The 14,073-nt window shown below is 45.3% G+C and overlaps 1 protein-coding gene across 2 annotated transcripts in view; it reads right to left on the bottom strand.

The window, feature by feature from the left end:
• SEC24D (SEC24 homolog D, COPII coat complex component) overlaps positions 1 to 14,073 on the bottom strand; it is a 101,941-nt gene that overhangs the window by 71,665 nt on the left and 16,203 nt on the right. For both annotated transcript variants that reach the window (XM_069104901.1, XM_069104902.1), the window contains exons 3-5: positions 11,724 to 11,872; positions 6,772 to 7,032; positions 2,742 to 2,875 (exon numbers count right to left, since the gene is read on the bottom strand). In XM_069104901.1, coding sequence (XP_068961002.1) covers positions 2,742 to 2,875; positions 6,772 to 7,032; positions 11,724 to 11,872 — 544 coding nt within the window. The remainder of the gene's footprint in view (positions 1 to 2,741; positions 2,876 to 6,771; positions 7,033 to 11,723; positions 11,873 to 14,073) is intronic.

Raw genomic sequence — 14,073 nt, 5'->3', positions numbered from 1 at the left:
TTTTGCTTTTTTGGAGGGGGGAAGGTAGGGCAATTGGGGTTAAGTGACTTGTCCAAGGTCACAAGGCTAGTTTTTTTTTTTTTGTTAAGTGTCTGAGGCTGGATTTGAACTCAGGTCCTCCTGACTCCAGGGCCGGTGCTCTATTCACTGTGCCATCTAGCCGCCCTGGCATATTACTTTGATGGAATACTATTGTATTATAAGAAATAACCATGGTGGTGGTTTCGGAAGAAAAATGGCAAGACCCATAGGAAGCAATGCAAAGCGAAGTGAGTCTAGAACCAGATTATTGTGCCAGTCTTCTTACATTCTCCATGCTCTGTAAGTCTACCATGTCGGTCTACCTGTTCTTCCTTAAATATGACACTCCATCTGCTGCCTCCATGTTGGCACTGGCTGGTCCAGAGCTCCTGGAATAACTCCTGGAATAAATGGCTGGTCCTGTGCTCCCTGCAAACTTGACCCTGAGAATTCCTGATTTCAGGACAAAGCTCAGGCATCACTTCCTTCAAGAGGCGAGTATTGGCTTCCCCCTCTTCCCCTGCCCAGATGCGGTGCCATCCCTGCTAAGGCTATCTTTGATCTACTCTTTGCTTACAGTACATGTTATGATTTACACATGGCATCTTCAATATGAGAATGTAAGCTTCCTGAGGACAGGAACTGGTTTTGCTTTTTCTTTATACCCTCAATACCTAGCACAGTGCCAGGAATGTAGGGAGTACTTAATCAATGCCTGTCGATTGGTCCCATGAAATGAAGAAGATATCTACCCGGAGCTGCCAAGCAGAGCCCAGGGAGCCCTGATGGGTGCTACAGGTTCCTCATGTGCAGGCAATTTTCTTTCACTACAAACATTGACTTTGGTCTATGACCCTATTTCCCACCACTTTGCTGAACATGCATTCCACTACTGCTATGCATGTGTCATCACTGATGCAGTTAGTTCTATGACAAAAAGATACAGCCCAATCTCAGCTCATGCGAGACTGAATGCTGGTCTTCCCATAACCAAGATTTCTAGAAATGGAAACAAAGAAGAAATCTTACAAATGGAATCTGGCTCAAGTCCGGCAGCCTTTCATCGGCATGAATGAGAGCTGGATTGTGCGTGATGGGACTACGAGGGTGCAATGATAAAGGTGCCTAGCGAACATTTTGTTTAATTTCACCTACTTGTTAGAGAATTGAGCAGTTTCAACTTTGACTGGAGGCAGTTGGATGGATCAGTGGATAGAGCGCTGGGCCTGGAGTCAGGAAGGCCTGAGTTCAAATGTGGCCTCAGACACTTACTAGCTGTGTGGCCCTGGGCAAGTCACTTAACCCTGTTTGCCTTAATTCACTGGAGAAGGAAATGGCAAATCACTCCAGTATCTTTGCCAAGAAAACCCCATGGACAGCACTGGTGCGCTATGGTCCACAGGATCACGAAGAGTCAGACACAACTGAACAATTGAACAACAAAAGTTTTGATTGAATCTGATGAGCACAGCGGTCTCGGAGTCCAGCTGTGTGGGTTTGGGTTTGGGGCATGTTACTAAGCTTTTCTGGATCTGTTTACTCATTGGTAAAATAAGGTGAGAGCAGGCAGCATGGAACACTGAAGAAGACACTCATTGGCTTTGAACTGGAGAGGGCCTGGGTTCAAATACTACCTAGTTCAAACCGATCAGAGGATTTTGGTGACATGGGACTGGAGCTCAGGAGACAGACTAGGCTGAATATGCGGATCTAGCAGGCACATGCGTAGAGATGCTAACTGAATCCCTGGGAGAGGAGACTGCCGAGCAAGATAAAAGAGGGGGAAGAGCAAACAGCTTAGGACAAAGTCTTGGAGGAACATCCATGGTTATTGGGTATGACCTGCATGAAGGACCTGCAAAGGAGACTGAACAGCTGGATCCGGGGAGACCCAGGAGAAAACAATGTCACAAAAACCCCGTGAGAAGAGAGTGACCAGGGGAGAAGATGCCAACAGCGTTACAAGCCATAGAGAAGTCAAGGAGAGTGAAGAATGGGAAAAGGTGATGAGAGTGGGTAACAGGAGATCGCTAGCAGGTTTGGAGGAAGCAGCTGCCACTACAAGAGAGAATGCAAAGCCAGAGAGCGGAGGGTTTAGGGAAGAGGACAGGACAGGAAGGGGCGACACCTCACGTGGACAGCCTTCTCAAGGAGTCTAGACTCAGAGGGATGACCCGGGAAGGGTCTGCAGGAATGGAAGCCCTCCACGGTGAGGAAGAAGAATGAGGACAGGCATTGCATGACGTAAGATGAGACAGAATGATGAAAGACAAGGATAAGATGCAGGAATTTCAGAGTTTGTGGGCCGGAAAGAAAACAGCTCTGGGTGGTCAAGGATACGGCCTTCTCTGTGTATGGTGGAGATAGCCTTGAAGAGGAGCAGGTTATAGGGACTGAGAAGTGAAGGAACTGGAAGCCAGGGCACTCAAAGAAGCATCCGTATCCCTGCCGAAGTCTCCTAAGAAAAGGGCAAGAGATCAGGAAGACAGAAATGCTGAGAGCCAGTCACCGAATTCCCAATAAGCTCATGTTCAGAAAATATGAAATGACTTTGATGAAGATGGCCAGCACGTTGGGAAGATCCTGTAAGGCACACAGAGAACCGTCAGGAGGGATGACAAGCGGTGGGTGGAGAGTCCACCCAGAATTCACTGCAAATGCACCAAAATGGAAATCAGAAACCTTTGCTCTGGAAGCTTTTAAATGTCTCAATCACTTACTGGGCTCGGTATAGAGTCTGGATCAAGCTTCTTTGGAGGCTGCACTGGTCCAGCCATCTGCGCAGGACCACCAGGAAATCCAGCCGGGGAAGTCAGCTGAGCTCCAGGCATCTGGGGAGGGCCATAGTTGGCCCCTTTAAAAACAATGAGATAAATGTCAGCTTTGACTGTCTCAAGCCACTTGGCCATTGGATGGCCTTTGTCATCTACAGGTATGAACAAAACTACCTTTGGCCTTCTGTCTGTCCCTTAAGTTTGGAACATGCCAGTACCCCAACACCTGCCAGAAGCAGAGGAACACAACAGGGGAGACGGAGAGGGAGTAGATCTGGATTTTACTGGCAGAGGGAATTCCCAGGGGAGGAAATTACCTCCACCAAACTCTAATAGTCTGAGACGCAGAGCAGTAAGAAGTGAAGTGGCTTGCTCAGGGCCACACAACCAGTAATGTCCAAGGTGGCATTGGAGGCTGCCAGCTCTCCCTGGCAGGGAGTTACAGCTCCCAAGGTCAGCACTCTACCTACCACACCCTGTTGTCAATAAAGGAGTCCAGGAACAAAGAAAACAAAAAATAACCTCAAACAACCAAGTGTCCACCTTGTCCCCACTAATCCTAGTATATGAATATACCCTTGCACTAAGCATCCTTAATAGCCATCCTTTAATGGGACAGTCAGGGGGGCACAGTGGATAGAGCGCTGGGCCTGCCATCAGCAAGTTAAAATCCAGTCTTGGACACTTACTAGCCCTGTGACCTTGGGCAACTCACTTAACCTTGTTTGCCTCAGTTTCCTCATCTGTAAAATGAGCTGAAAAGGAACTAGCAAACTACTCCGCTATCTCTGCCAAGGAAACTCCAAATGGGGTCACGGACAGTCGGACAGGACGGAAAACGACTGGACAACAGCAACATTTAATCATGGAGATAACGTAAAGATGCCTCAAGGAAGTTACAAGAGCATTTACCCTCTCAGAAATACCAACATTTGTTTTTGAAAGAAAGATAACCATCCAAGGCCATTGGTGACCACCCGGTCCTGCTTCAGAATGAATGAAATTTGTTGCTGATTGGACTTTGACTCTCTTGGTAAGAACATGTAGTTATTCTAGGCTTATGGAAGCCAAGCTGTGGAGCTGCACCGGCCCTCAGACTTCACCTGGTCCAACCCCCCATTTCCCAGATAGAAAATTGAGGCCCAGGGAAGCTAAATGAAGTAAGTTATGGGGCAGGATTTGAATTCATGTCATCTGGCTCTAAATTCAACCTTCTTTTCAACTGTTAGCCTTCATGAAGTTTGGTTAAAGGAGACAACAGGCTAGGTGATACAGTTACAGCATGTATCCACTTAAGACTAGCAGACCTGTACAAGGGGTTAGAAGCCGGGTCTGACTTCTGAACAAAGGAATGAGAAAGCTTAAATACGTGCTAGAGCCAGCCCCGCTCAGGGTGAAATGTAGGATCATGGACATGACCAGGTGTCAGCCTAGAACATCTGTGTTTTCTTTATCATTAACATGCCACAACCTAATACATGCCCCACAAAATATTTAGATAAGAAAAGGTTCCATTATTCAAGACAGTGAATGCTCTTAAGTTAGCCCTGTCTGGGGGAAGAGAGATACTCTCAGTTTGCTCAGAGAACACAGAAGTTCTTGGGTCCCTTTGGTTCCTCCCACCAGGAGCATGTCCCAGTGTCAGCCTTATCTGGTCTCTGGGGTTGCTGACACAGGAGCAAGGCAAAGCCGTCTGCTTAATTAACTCAGACTTTGGTCAAAAATATGATATTTAATGATTATCACAACATATGCTGTGTCTGTAAAACTAGTGATGGCAATGCCAAATCAAAAGAAATGTTCAATCAAGTAAGTTCTTAAGTGAAAATAGTGGAAAGTGGGTCAAGTATATGGGATACTGATTTGATCAAGCTCAAAGGCAGAAAGACAGACATATCTCTGGGAGTGCCCAACTAAGAGAATGGGGGAGAGGCCCCCCTCGGAACCAGGGCTTTAGTAAAGGGGCATTTTCCGAGAGACAACTAGAGGGAGAGCTTGGTGGAAACATATGCCAAACGCAAATGGCAATTTTCAGCTGCTAAAAAAATGGTCACTGAAGAAAGATCAGCTTTAATATTTACATTTGTTTCCAGCAGAGGAGAAAAGAAATTACATTTTTACAAGAAGCTGAAAATTGTGTCAAAATTTACTTTGCAGAAGAAAGTCAAAGATAAATGTGAGATTCCTGTTTCTTTGTCAAATGGAAGAGTCCTTTTCCTTGCTTGTTAGCATAGGACAGTGCAGTAGATAGGGCTGCAGACCCAGAGTCAGGAAGACCTGAGTTCAAATCTTGACTCAGACACTTACTACCTGTGTGACACTGGCCAAATTACTTAACTGCCTGCCTCAGTTTCCTCATTTGTAAAATGGGGCTAATAATAGCAACTGCCTTCTAGGGTTGTCCTAAGGAGCAAAGGAGATAGCGTGTGTAAAACTCTTTGCAAACCTTAAAAGCCCTACAAAAATTCTAGCAATTATATCCCTAGTTCTAGGTTCAAATCCCACCTCTGACTCTTACTAGCTGCGTGATGCTGGGTAGGCAGCTTCACTTTCCCGTGCCTCAGTGGGCTCATCTGTAAAATGAGGGGGTTGGATTAAATGACCTCTGAGGTCCTTTGCAGCTAGGACTCCAATTCCAGATTTCTTCCAGCTTTCTATCTATGATCCTGTAACAACAGAGATGGTTACCACAAACTAGCCCTGCAAAATTCTCATGAAAAGGTTCCTTTGTATGACCTTGCTGAATGCCTGGAGACAGGCAGAGATGCACTGATCGCATCTTTCTTTCAGCAGTATATGGGGAGAACATGTGTAGCTATCGACACGTGTTTAACTTAATACTTTCATTTAATCCTTTTCACAAATGTTTGCAACATCCCAGCTCCAAAGACCAAGGAGAAATGATAGGGCATAAGGTCATTTGGCCTATTTTTCTTATGAAAGAAACCTCAGCTTCAAAGTTCTGGAGATTTTGGAAGTAGCCAACACAAAGCTTTCTCCTCCATGTAGCCAACTGCCCCTTTCCCATATGGGCATTCTGGCTACTGAGAGGGACAGAAATAGAGGCTATGTGTAAGGAAAACTGATAAATCAGCTTGAGAAGAAACAAAGACTGTCAGATGAAATCCTGAGGAGAGACGCAGGCTGTGTGCTGTCTGTGAGGACTGCCCCTCAGGGAAATGTCCCAGGGAAGGCAAGGGATTGATGGAGGAACCAGTGGGGTGGCCATAGGGCATTGTGGTCCATCAGTCACTTGCATGTCATTGTTTTCAGGGTATTAAAGGCTTTAACTGGGAAAGAGTAAATCAGACAACTGTTTGTGGACTATGGGAAGTGGTTAGTATGGGACTATGCTGTGGTCGTACCTAAGAGAAATTAGGAACGAGATTGGACCTGGGATTTCATTGCTATAGAGAACTTTCAGGTGAGGAAAGTTAGTCTGCCAATGCAGGTTGGTGTCTTCTCTGAAACTGAGGGTCTTAGAGAGTTGCCTATTACCTTGTGAGGTTAAATGATTAGCCCAGAGTCGCACAGCCAAGATGTGCCTGAGGTAAGTCTTGAACCCAAGTTTCCCTGTCTACAAGGTCAGCCCTTAGCCCACAGTGCTTCACTGTCTCCTAAAGTAAAGGTGACGATTATTCCTGCTTCTGTTTTCTAATGAATAAACACTATGATTATTACAGCTTTCCCTATATTGTTTTATTTATGATTAAGAGTTAGTGGCGTCATAGAATAAACTTGGCCCCAAAGAATGTAACTGTGAGAAGACGCCTCCATCCTCCCCCTGCTCTGCCCCTCTGATTCCTCCAGAACTGGGCAGGACAGTCCATGAGCGTGGAACATAGAATATCATGCCAGACTTTTGCCTCAGTGGGTGGGCCATGACTGTATAAACACGCCAGAAAGATTAATGGAGCCAGAGAGCCCTTTGCTTTCTCTTCAGTATCGCCCTCAAAGGAAACGACGTGATTCTTACCTTGCTGAGGAGGATATCCAGGGCCCGGAGGTTGTCCTGGAAGAGGAAGAGATGGAAAATTGGCGGTAGGGGGACTGGATCCAGGGAGTCCATCCTGCCTGCCTGCTGGTGGCATTGAGGGTGCAGCACCAAGGCCGTTGTGTGCACTGGGTGGTGGCGGGAGCGTCCGAGGGCCGGGCTGTAGAATGGATGGCTGGGCCAGCTGTGGAGGCCCTTGAAAAGATGCTGCCGATGGTGGGGTGCCCGAAGCCATGCCGCTACCTGTGCAAAGGCATCAGGGATAATGTGAGAGGGGCCTGGAAAGCAGAATGAAGCCTTTATGAAAGGCCTGACTCCTCTAGTCAGGCAGCAGAAAGGCCTGAGTCCTTGTGAGCCTCACGTGCTCAGCATGAGCTGAAGGCCTGCACTGCACAAAGAGCTCCTCCCTCCTCAACATCTCCAGAGCAAGAACTCTAGAACCCTGTAATACTCAGGAGGAAGCTGGAAGCAGAAATCGTGCCTTCTCAGAACGGCCCAGGTGAACTGGGCATGACCAAGCTGTATCCTCTGAAACCCAGAAAGGTCCACTCATATGATCACAGAACATTGGCACTGGAGGCCCTCAGAGGCAAGCCTGGATGGCTAGTCTGCCTTGGTCAGGGTCGGGGGCCTCGGGAAGAGTGAGTCAGCCCCCACACAGCCCCAAGCCAGGACTGAAGTGAGCAAGGAAACGGGCATGGACCTGGCGAGTCTGCCTTGACTGTGGGCCCTCTGGACTGACAGAGGCTAAAAGTAGCCCTTGGGACTTTGCCGGGGAGATCTCCAGACCCCAGGAACCTCCTCCTGATTGCTTCTGTCAGGGGCTTTTACTTGCTTTTATCTTCATGTACTACTTTTTAACTGCATTGGGAACTGCTTTTACCTTGTGGTGTCTGCCTGTGCATGTATGTACACCTACATCTACATCCCCACATTTGTTTATTTGTTTGTTTATTTATTAAAGGGACCGATTATCAGAACCCTCAAGCTCTGAATGACCCATTGTACTGGATGCTGAATAATGATGAGTGCTTTCCACCCCCTCTATTTAACAGAGGCAGACCCTGAAGCTTAGAGAGAAACAAAGTCCCACAGGTTATGTCTGGCAGAGCCAGGGATCAGCTCCGCTCACCCCAAATTCAGGCTTCTTTTCACTACCCCACCTGGAAATCCTAACAGAAGAAAACCACCCCCAGGAATGGAAAGGCAGAATGAGAACAAAGACTGAGGAAGTAGGTTCACAACCTGGCCATACAATGTGACTTTAGCTACATCATTTATCTTCCCTAGGACTCAGTTTCCTCTTTTGTAAATTAAAGTAGGTTATATATATAAAGAAGCTCTAAATCTGTGAAACTATTTATTTTGTACCACAATCAAAAACCAGTTACATTCACTTGTCAGGTATTAATCAACCAATTTAGCCTCCCTTCATAGCCTTATAAAGAGTGCCATCAAAACAACCTCTGTTTTTGAAACGCCCTTCTAACTCTTGACCTGTGATCTCTGTTCATTACTGAATAGATCCTACTGTCCCCTCCAGCTCCTCCCCTTTCCTGTGGACCAGTCCCTGCGAAGGGAAGCTGCTTGTTGGGGCATCAGGTGGGAATGACACCCATGTTCTGAGCCACAAAAGACTATGAAGTCTGTATCAAGGCCAACCAGGAAAGGAAGTTATTTTGTGGTCCAAGGGCTTTACTGGTCGAATGGCTTTCAACCAACAATCTCATCCCCTTTCAATAACAGCAATGACACTTTGGCATATCTGTCATTGAATTTCATGAGTCAGAGACTAAAAAAAATGAATACAATCTAAAATTATCTCATGAGCAAATATATTTCAAAAGTTGTGAAAAGTCATTTGGTTTTCACCTAGAAAACTAGAAGCCACCAAAAAGCGAGAGGTACCCACTCAATTCAGTGAGTATTTATAAAATACCTATTATGTGCTAGGAGCTGTCCTAGGGGCTAAGGACAAAAAGACAACATGATGAACAGTCACTGCTTTCAAGGATTTTGGGGAAGGGGTAGATATGACATGTACATAGATTTATTAAATACAATAAAATTTGGAGAGAGAACCCCAACAAGCAAGGAGAGAAGGAAAGGCTTCCACGGATGGTACCTGAGATGAGCCTTGAATACAGTCAGGAAGGAATACAAGCAGAGTTTGATAAAACGGGGACCCGGAGTCAGGAAGACCCGAGTTCAAATCTTGCCCCAGATACTGACTAACTGTGACTCTGGGCAAGTCCTTTAACCACTGTCTGCCTCAGTTTCCAAACAAAATGGGGATAATAAATAGTAATAGTACCTTTAATGTTACTTCTTTTACTTCTATAAATGTAATATTATTATTATTAGAAGTGAGGGAATGCATTTAAGTAAATAAATATATCCATACAGCCTGTGCAAAGGACTGTAGCCAGGAGGTCAGTTTCTCTGAAACCTGGAGTAGGTGAAACGGGCTTAAGGTGAAAAAGTCTGGAAAGATAGGCCAGAGCCAGACTGGGATGGGATTTAAATTCTAAACTGAAGAATCTGCATTTTCTCCTCTAGGCCAGAGGGAGGCATTGAAGACTTTTCAGCAGGAGTATGCCATGATCAGATCTGCGCTTTAGGAATATTGATTTGTTCTGGACTGGAGAAGACAGCCTGGAAGCCAGTAAAGAGACCATCAGGAGGCTATCAGAGTAGTCCAGACTAGGGGTGATGGGGGGCTAAAGCAGGGTGGTAACTGTCTGAGCAGAGTGAAGGGGATGGAATCGAAAGATGCTGTAGATGAACCGATACAGAGTGAAGTGAGCAGAGCTGGGAGAACACTGTACAGTCACAATGCGCTGACCAGCTGTGCCAGACCTCGCTCTTGTCAGCAATGCAACAATCCAAGTGACCCAAGGCCTATCCACATGTCGAGAAAGAACTGTGGAGTCTAATGCAGAGTGAAGCAGACTGTTTCACTTTCTTTCTGTGTGCGTATTCTTCCTTTCGGTCTGTTTCTTCTTTCACAACATGACTAATATGGAAATCTGTTTTACATGAGTGCACATATATAACCTTTATCAAATTGCTTGCTGTGTTAGGAAGGGGGAGAGGAGGGAAGGAAAAACATTTGAAACTAAAAATCTTACAGAAGTGAATATTGAAAACTATCTTTACATGTCATTGGAAAAAGTAAAATACTATTAAGTTAAAAAAAAGGTGGGGAAAAGATGCTGTAGAGACAGAATTGACAAGACTTGGCAAGTGATTAGGAAGAAGGAAGAGTCCCTGGATGAGCCTGGGGCTATGAATGCAGAAGAACGATGGTATCCTTAACCAAGGAAGGGCATGTTTGGATGGAGCCCAGGGAAGACTAGTTTTGGCTCAGCTTTGTTCAGGTCAAGGTGCCAATGGCAAAATGTCCACCAGGTAGGTAGCTGGTGATGGGGGCTGGAGGTCAAGAGAGAGATGAAGAATAATTATCTGTCTTGTGACTCACCTACGGACTCATGGGGGTTGATGAAATCACCAAGATATGGAGAAAGAAGACAGCCCAAGACCAAGGTGAGGCTGAGACAGGAACGTGTGAGGAATACACTGATCATGTGACTTGGTACTGAATTCTATAGACAAATTTATTGGAAACTAATTTTTAGGTTTTTTTTTCTTATATAAAAAGAGGTGATAAGTTCAGGGGCAGAATCAATGCTTTACTCAAAAAAAAAACCCCCGTGTTATTTTCAATGTTGGAAATTAAATAAATGTGGATAAGATAGCAGTGGAGTGATCTTTTTAGATGCAAATACTGTAAGTAAATTGCTCATTCATTTTTAGGAACAAAGTATACAGTATGTTATACTTGGAGAACTACAGGTCTGATAAAGCTGACGCTGTTTAGTACAGGACATAATCTCTCCTAAATGATTGGAAAGGACCATTTTACATACAGTTCTAAGATGAGCTAAGCATAAGCGCTAGAGATAGAAGAAACCCTTAGAGATCATCTAGTCTAATACTCTCACTCTACAGATGAGGAAACTGAGGCCCAGAGAAAGTATCTTGGCCATGGTCATACATAAGTAGTGAAGCCACACTTGAACCCAGATCCAGTATTCACACTCTTAAACCATGATACCTCCCTCATCATCTCTAGCATACCCCAGTGGGAATCCCTGCCTGGTCTTCCAACCCCTTCCCATTAGCACCTCAGCCTTGCCTAATAACACTCCCCTGTAGTCTGAGGGGCAAGAAGGGGAGGGACATCTCCCTTTATCTTATCATCATAAGACTCTTATCTGAAACAAACCAGGTTGATCTGGGAGCTGTGGAGCTTGGAAATGTGGGAAGTGGGATGACCACCCATGAGCAGGACATCTTACCTTTCTGAGGCTCATCTCCTCCATTTATAGGTCATTGTGCCAAGCTAAGGTCCTTTCTGCCTTGAAAATGAGATGATCCTATGGTGTCATTATGTACAATAAATGGCTTTTCCCCCTCTTCTACTCTACTTTGCATATGAGCCAACCAATCAATAGGCATTTATTAAATACCTACTATATACCAGGCACTGGGAACATACAAAGACAGAAATCAAGTAGACCCTGACCTTAATGGGGTTATATTTTTAACCAAATAGAGTTAAAATTCGCTGTGGAAAATAATACTCAATACTCTTATATTCCTTATTTTAGGAACCCGTAAGAGGAAGTGGCATACTGGATAGAGTGCTGAACGTGGAGGAGGACCTGGGTTCAAATACTGCCTTGGGCATGTCCCAGCTATTCTCTGATCCTCACTTTCCCCACCTGTAACATGGATTCAGTGGCTCCAAGGCCCTTCTGGATCTAGTTCTATGATACCACGAGAGACCAGGGTCCAACAGCTGTTACCCTTACTCATGAAAACTAACAAAACACCAGAACGAGCATTGAGAAGGAAGAGCTCCCCATTACCGTAATTGTGAATTTGCATGGCGCCAAGTTGATGGCCCAGCTGGGTGGTGGCAGATGAGGACCCAGGACTGGGATAGGATGCTGGTGGCAGATGAGAGGATGGTGGGTAGGGAGGGGCAGCATTGTTGACAGGTGGAGGGCCTGGAAACCTGAGGAGAGAAGAGTCGAGGTTAAACGAAACAGAAAGGATTTCACAAACTCACCATCTGGAAGGATGGGTTGGTTCTTTGAAGCCCAGATACCACTGGCAACATCTTGAAAAGAATGCTACTATATCTGGAATTGGAAGACTTTGGGGGGGATCCCGGCTCTGCTGCTGCATCTTCTTCTTCTTGTTGGTCCTTTGTTTTCAAAGATGACCAATGACATCACAGGACAATGTCTTGACATGTTCACGAACTGGATTTAAGTCAGGCAGAGTTGCTATTTACAGTCTGCGTGGCCTTCACTCTTCTGGGCCTCACTTCTGTCCTTTGACTGTTTCAGCTCAAAATACATTGTGCAATGGCCTCAACTCTAACGTGTCCAACAGTGACCTCATCGGCTTTCCCCGGAACCTTCCTTATTTCTGGTGACGGCACCACCATGCTTCAGTCACCCAAGCTTGACATGAGAGCCACTTTGAAATCCCCCTCTCTCTTTTCTTCCCTCCCTCCCTCCCTCCCTAAATCCCATCTCAAACCACAATTGTGGATTTTACTTCTGATGCGTCTCTCTTATCCATCCCCCTTTACTCACGCTCCAGCCACCCTGGGTCAGACTCTCACCATCTTTTCCTAGTTTATCAGAATAGCTGCCTAGCCTGTTTGCTGCCCAAATCACCTTAAGACATATCTTGACCCGGCACTTTCTTGCTCAAAACAAAACCAAAAAACCTCTAAAACTTCAGGGGCTTTCTATAGATCACAGGATCATAGATGTATGTAGGGATAGAAGGGGCCTTAGAAATCATCTAGCCTGACCCCTTTCTTTTTACAAACTGAGGCCCAGAGAGGTTAAGTAACTTATACAAGGTCACACAGGCAGTAAGTGAAAGATCTAGGATTTGGTCCTAGAACCCCCAAACCAGCTCTCATTCTATTATGCCATGGGGATTAAAATGCCAATGCCTAAGCCTTGCATTCAAAGCCCTGCTGAATCTTGTTCCCACCTACCTTCCCAGCCTGGAGTTCATTCTGACCATTATCTTTCCCCTTTTCTCTGAGCTCCTTAGTTCTATCAAGCCCACTGTTTCTGAGCAGACAGTGAAAATGCCAATTTACCTGAGTAGTAAAGCTCTGCCCTAAGTAACTAGAGGACATGTGGCGAAGAGTGAGAGTTTAATCCCAGGCCAGGGCTGTGGAAGGGAAGAGAGCAAGTAATTCCCCAGCCAGGGGAGGGCATCAGGTACAGCCACCCCATCTGGATCTGCAGCAGGGCAGGGAATCCAGATTAGGTGGGGAGGATCAAGCCCCAGTGTAGCTTCATCCCACCCCAGGTGGGAGACAGGAGACAAAGGGCCAAGAAAGCAGGAGGAGGCAGGGCATTGCCCTGGTCCAAAGTCCCCACCTGGGAACTGAGGTTGAGGAAATGAGTAAAACAACAACAAAAACAATGCAATGAAGAAATACCACAGATTAAAAGAATTCCAAGGTAACATCCCAGAGGAAGAAATTAAGATCACAATAAGTACGAGGACAGCCTTGGAGAAAAGAATGAAGGACACAAGGACTCCAAGAGTGGGTGCAAGGAAGATCTGAAATGAGAGACAAAGAATGAAATTAGAGTATTGGGGAAGAGAAGAGTTTAGAACCAAAGATGGAAATTCTTAGGCAAGCAGTGGCTACACACTTCCACAAAGAATAGAGTAAATGACTCAAGAATTTAAGGAACAAGAAATATTAAAACAAAGCCAAAAGAATAAAAAATTGGAAGATCATGTAAGGTATATACTAACTGAAGCATTTGACTTGGAAAATTGGATCAGAAGAGAGAATTTAGGAATTACTGGATTCCCTGAAAACCATGACCACAGAAAAACCCCCAGATATTATATTTCATATAACCATAAAGGAAAACTACTCAGAGCTATCATCACCAGAGGGCAAAATGAAAAGAGAAAGAATCTATCAATCACCTCCTGAAAGAAACCCCAAACTGAATATACCCAGAAATGTCATAGCTTGAATTCAGATATTTCAGATCAGAGAAAACATACTACAACTACCTAAGAAAAAAGAGATAAAATATCAAGGAACCACCATCAGAACACATGAAGATGTTGTAATGGGAATGCAAATTTGGAAGATCTTCCCTGCCCCTAGGCTAAAATGCACCTGAAGCCTGGGGAGGGAGGCTTGTTTTTCAGTAG

This window comes from Petaurus breviceps, unplaced genomic scaffold, assembly GCF_028583685.1.
Source record: "Petaurus breviceps papuanus isolate PSGF00001 unplaced genomic scaffold, PetGlider_PUasm1.0 689, whole genome shotgun sequence".
In the NCBI taxonomy this organism is placed as follows: Eukaryota; Metazoa; Chordata; class Mammalia; order Diprotodontia; family Petauridae; genus Petaurus; species Petaurus breviceps.
Note: the sequence above shows the minus strand (reverse complement) of the source record. Positions and strands in the feature narration are given on the sequence as shown.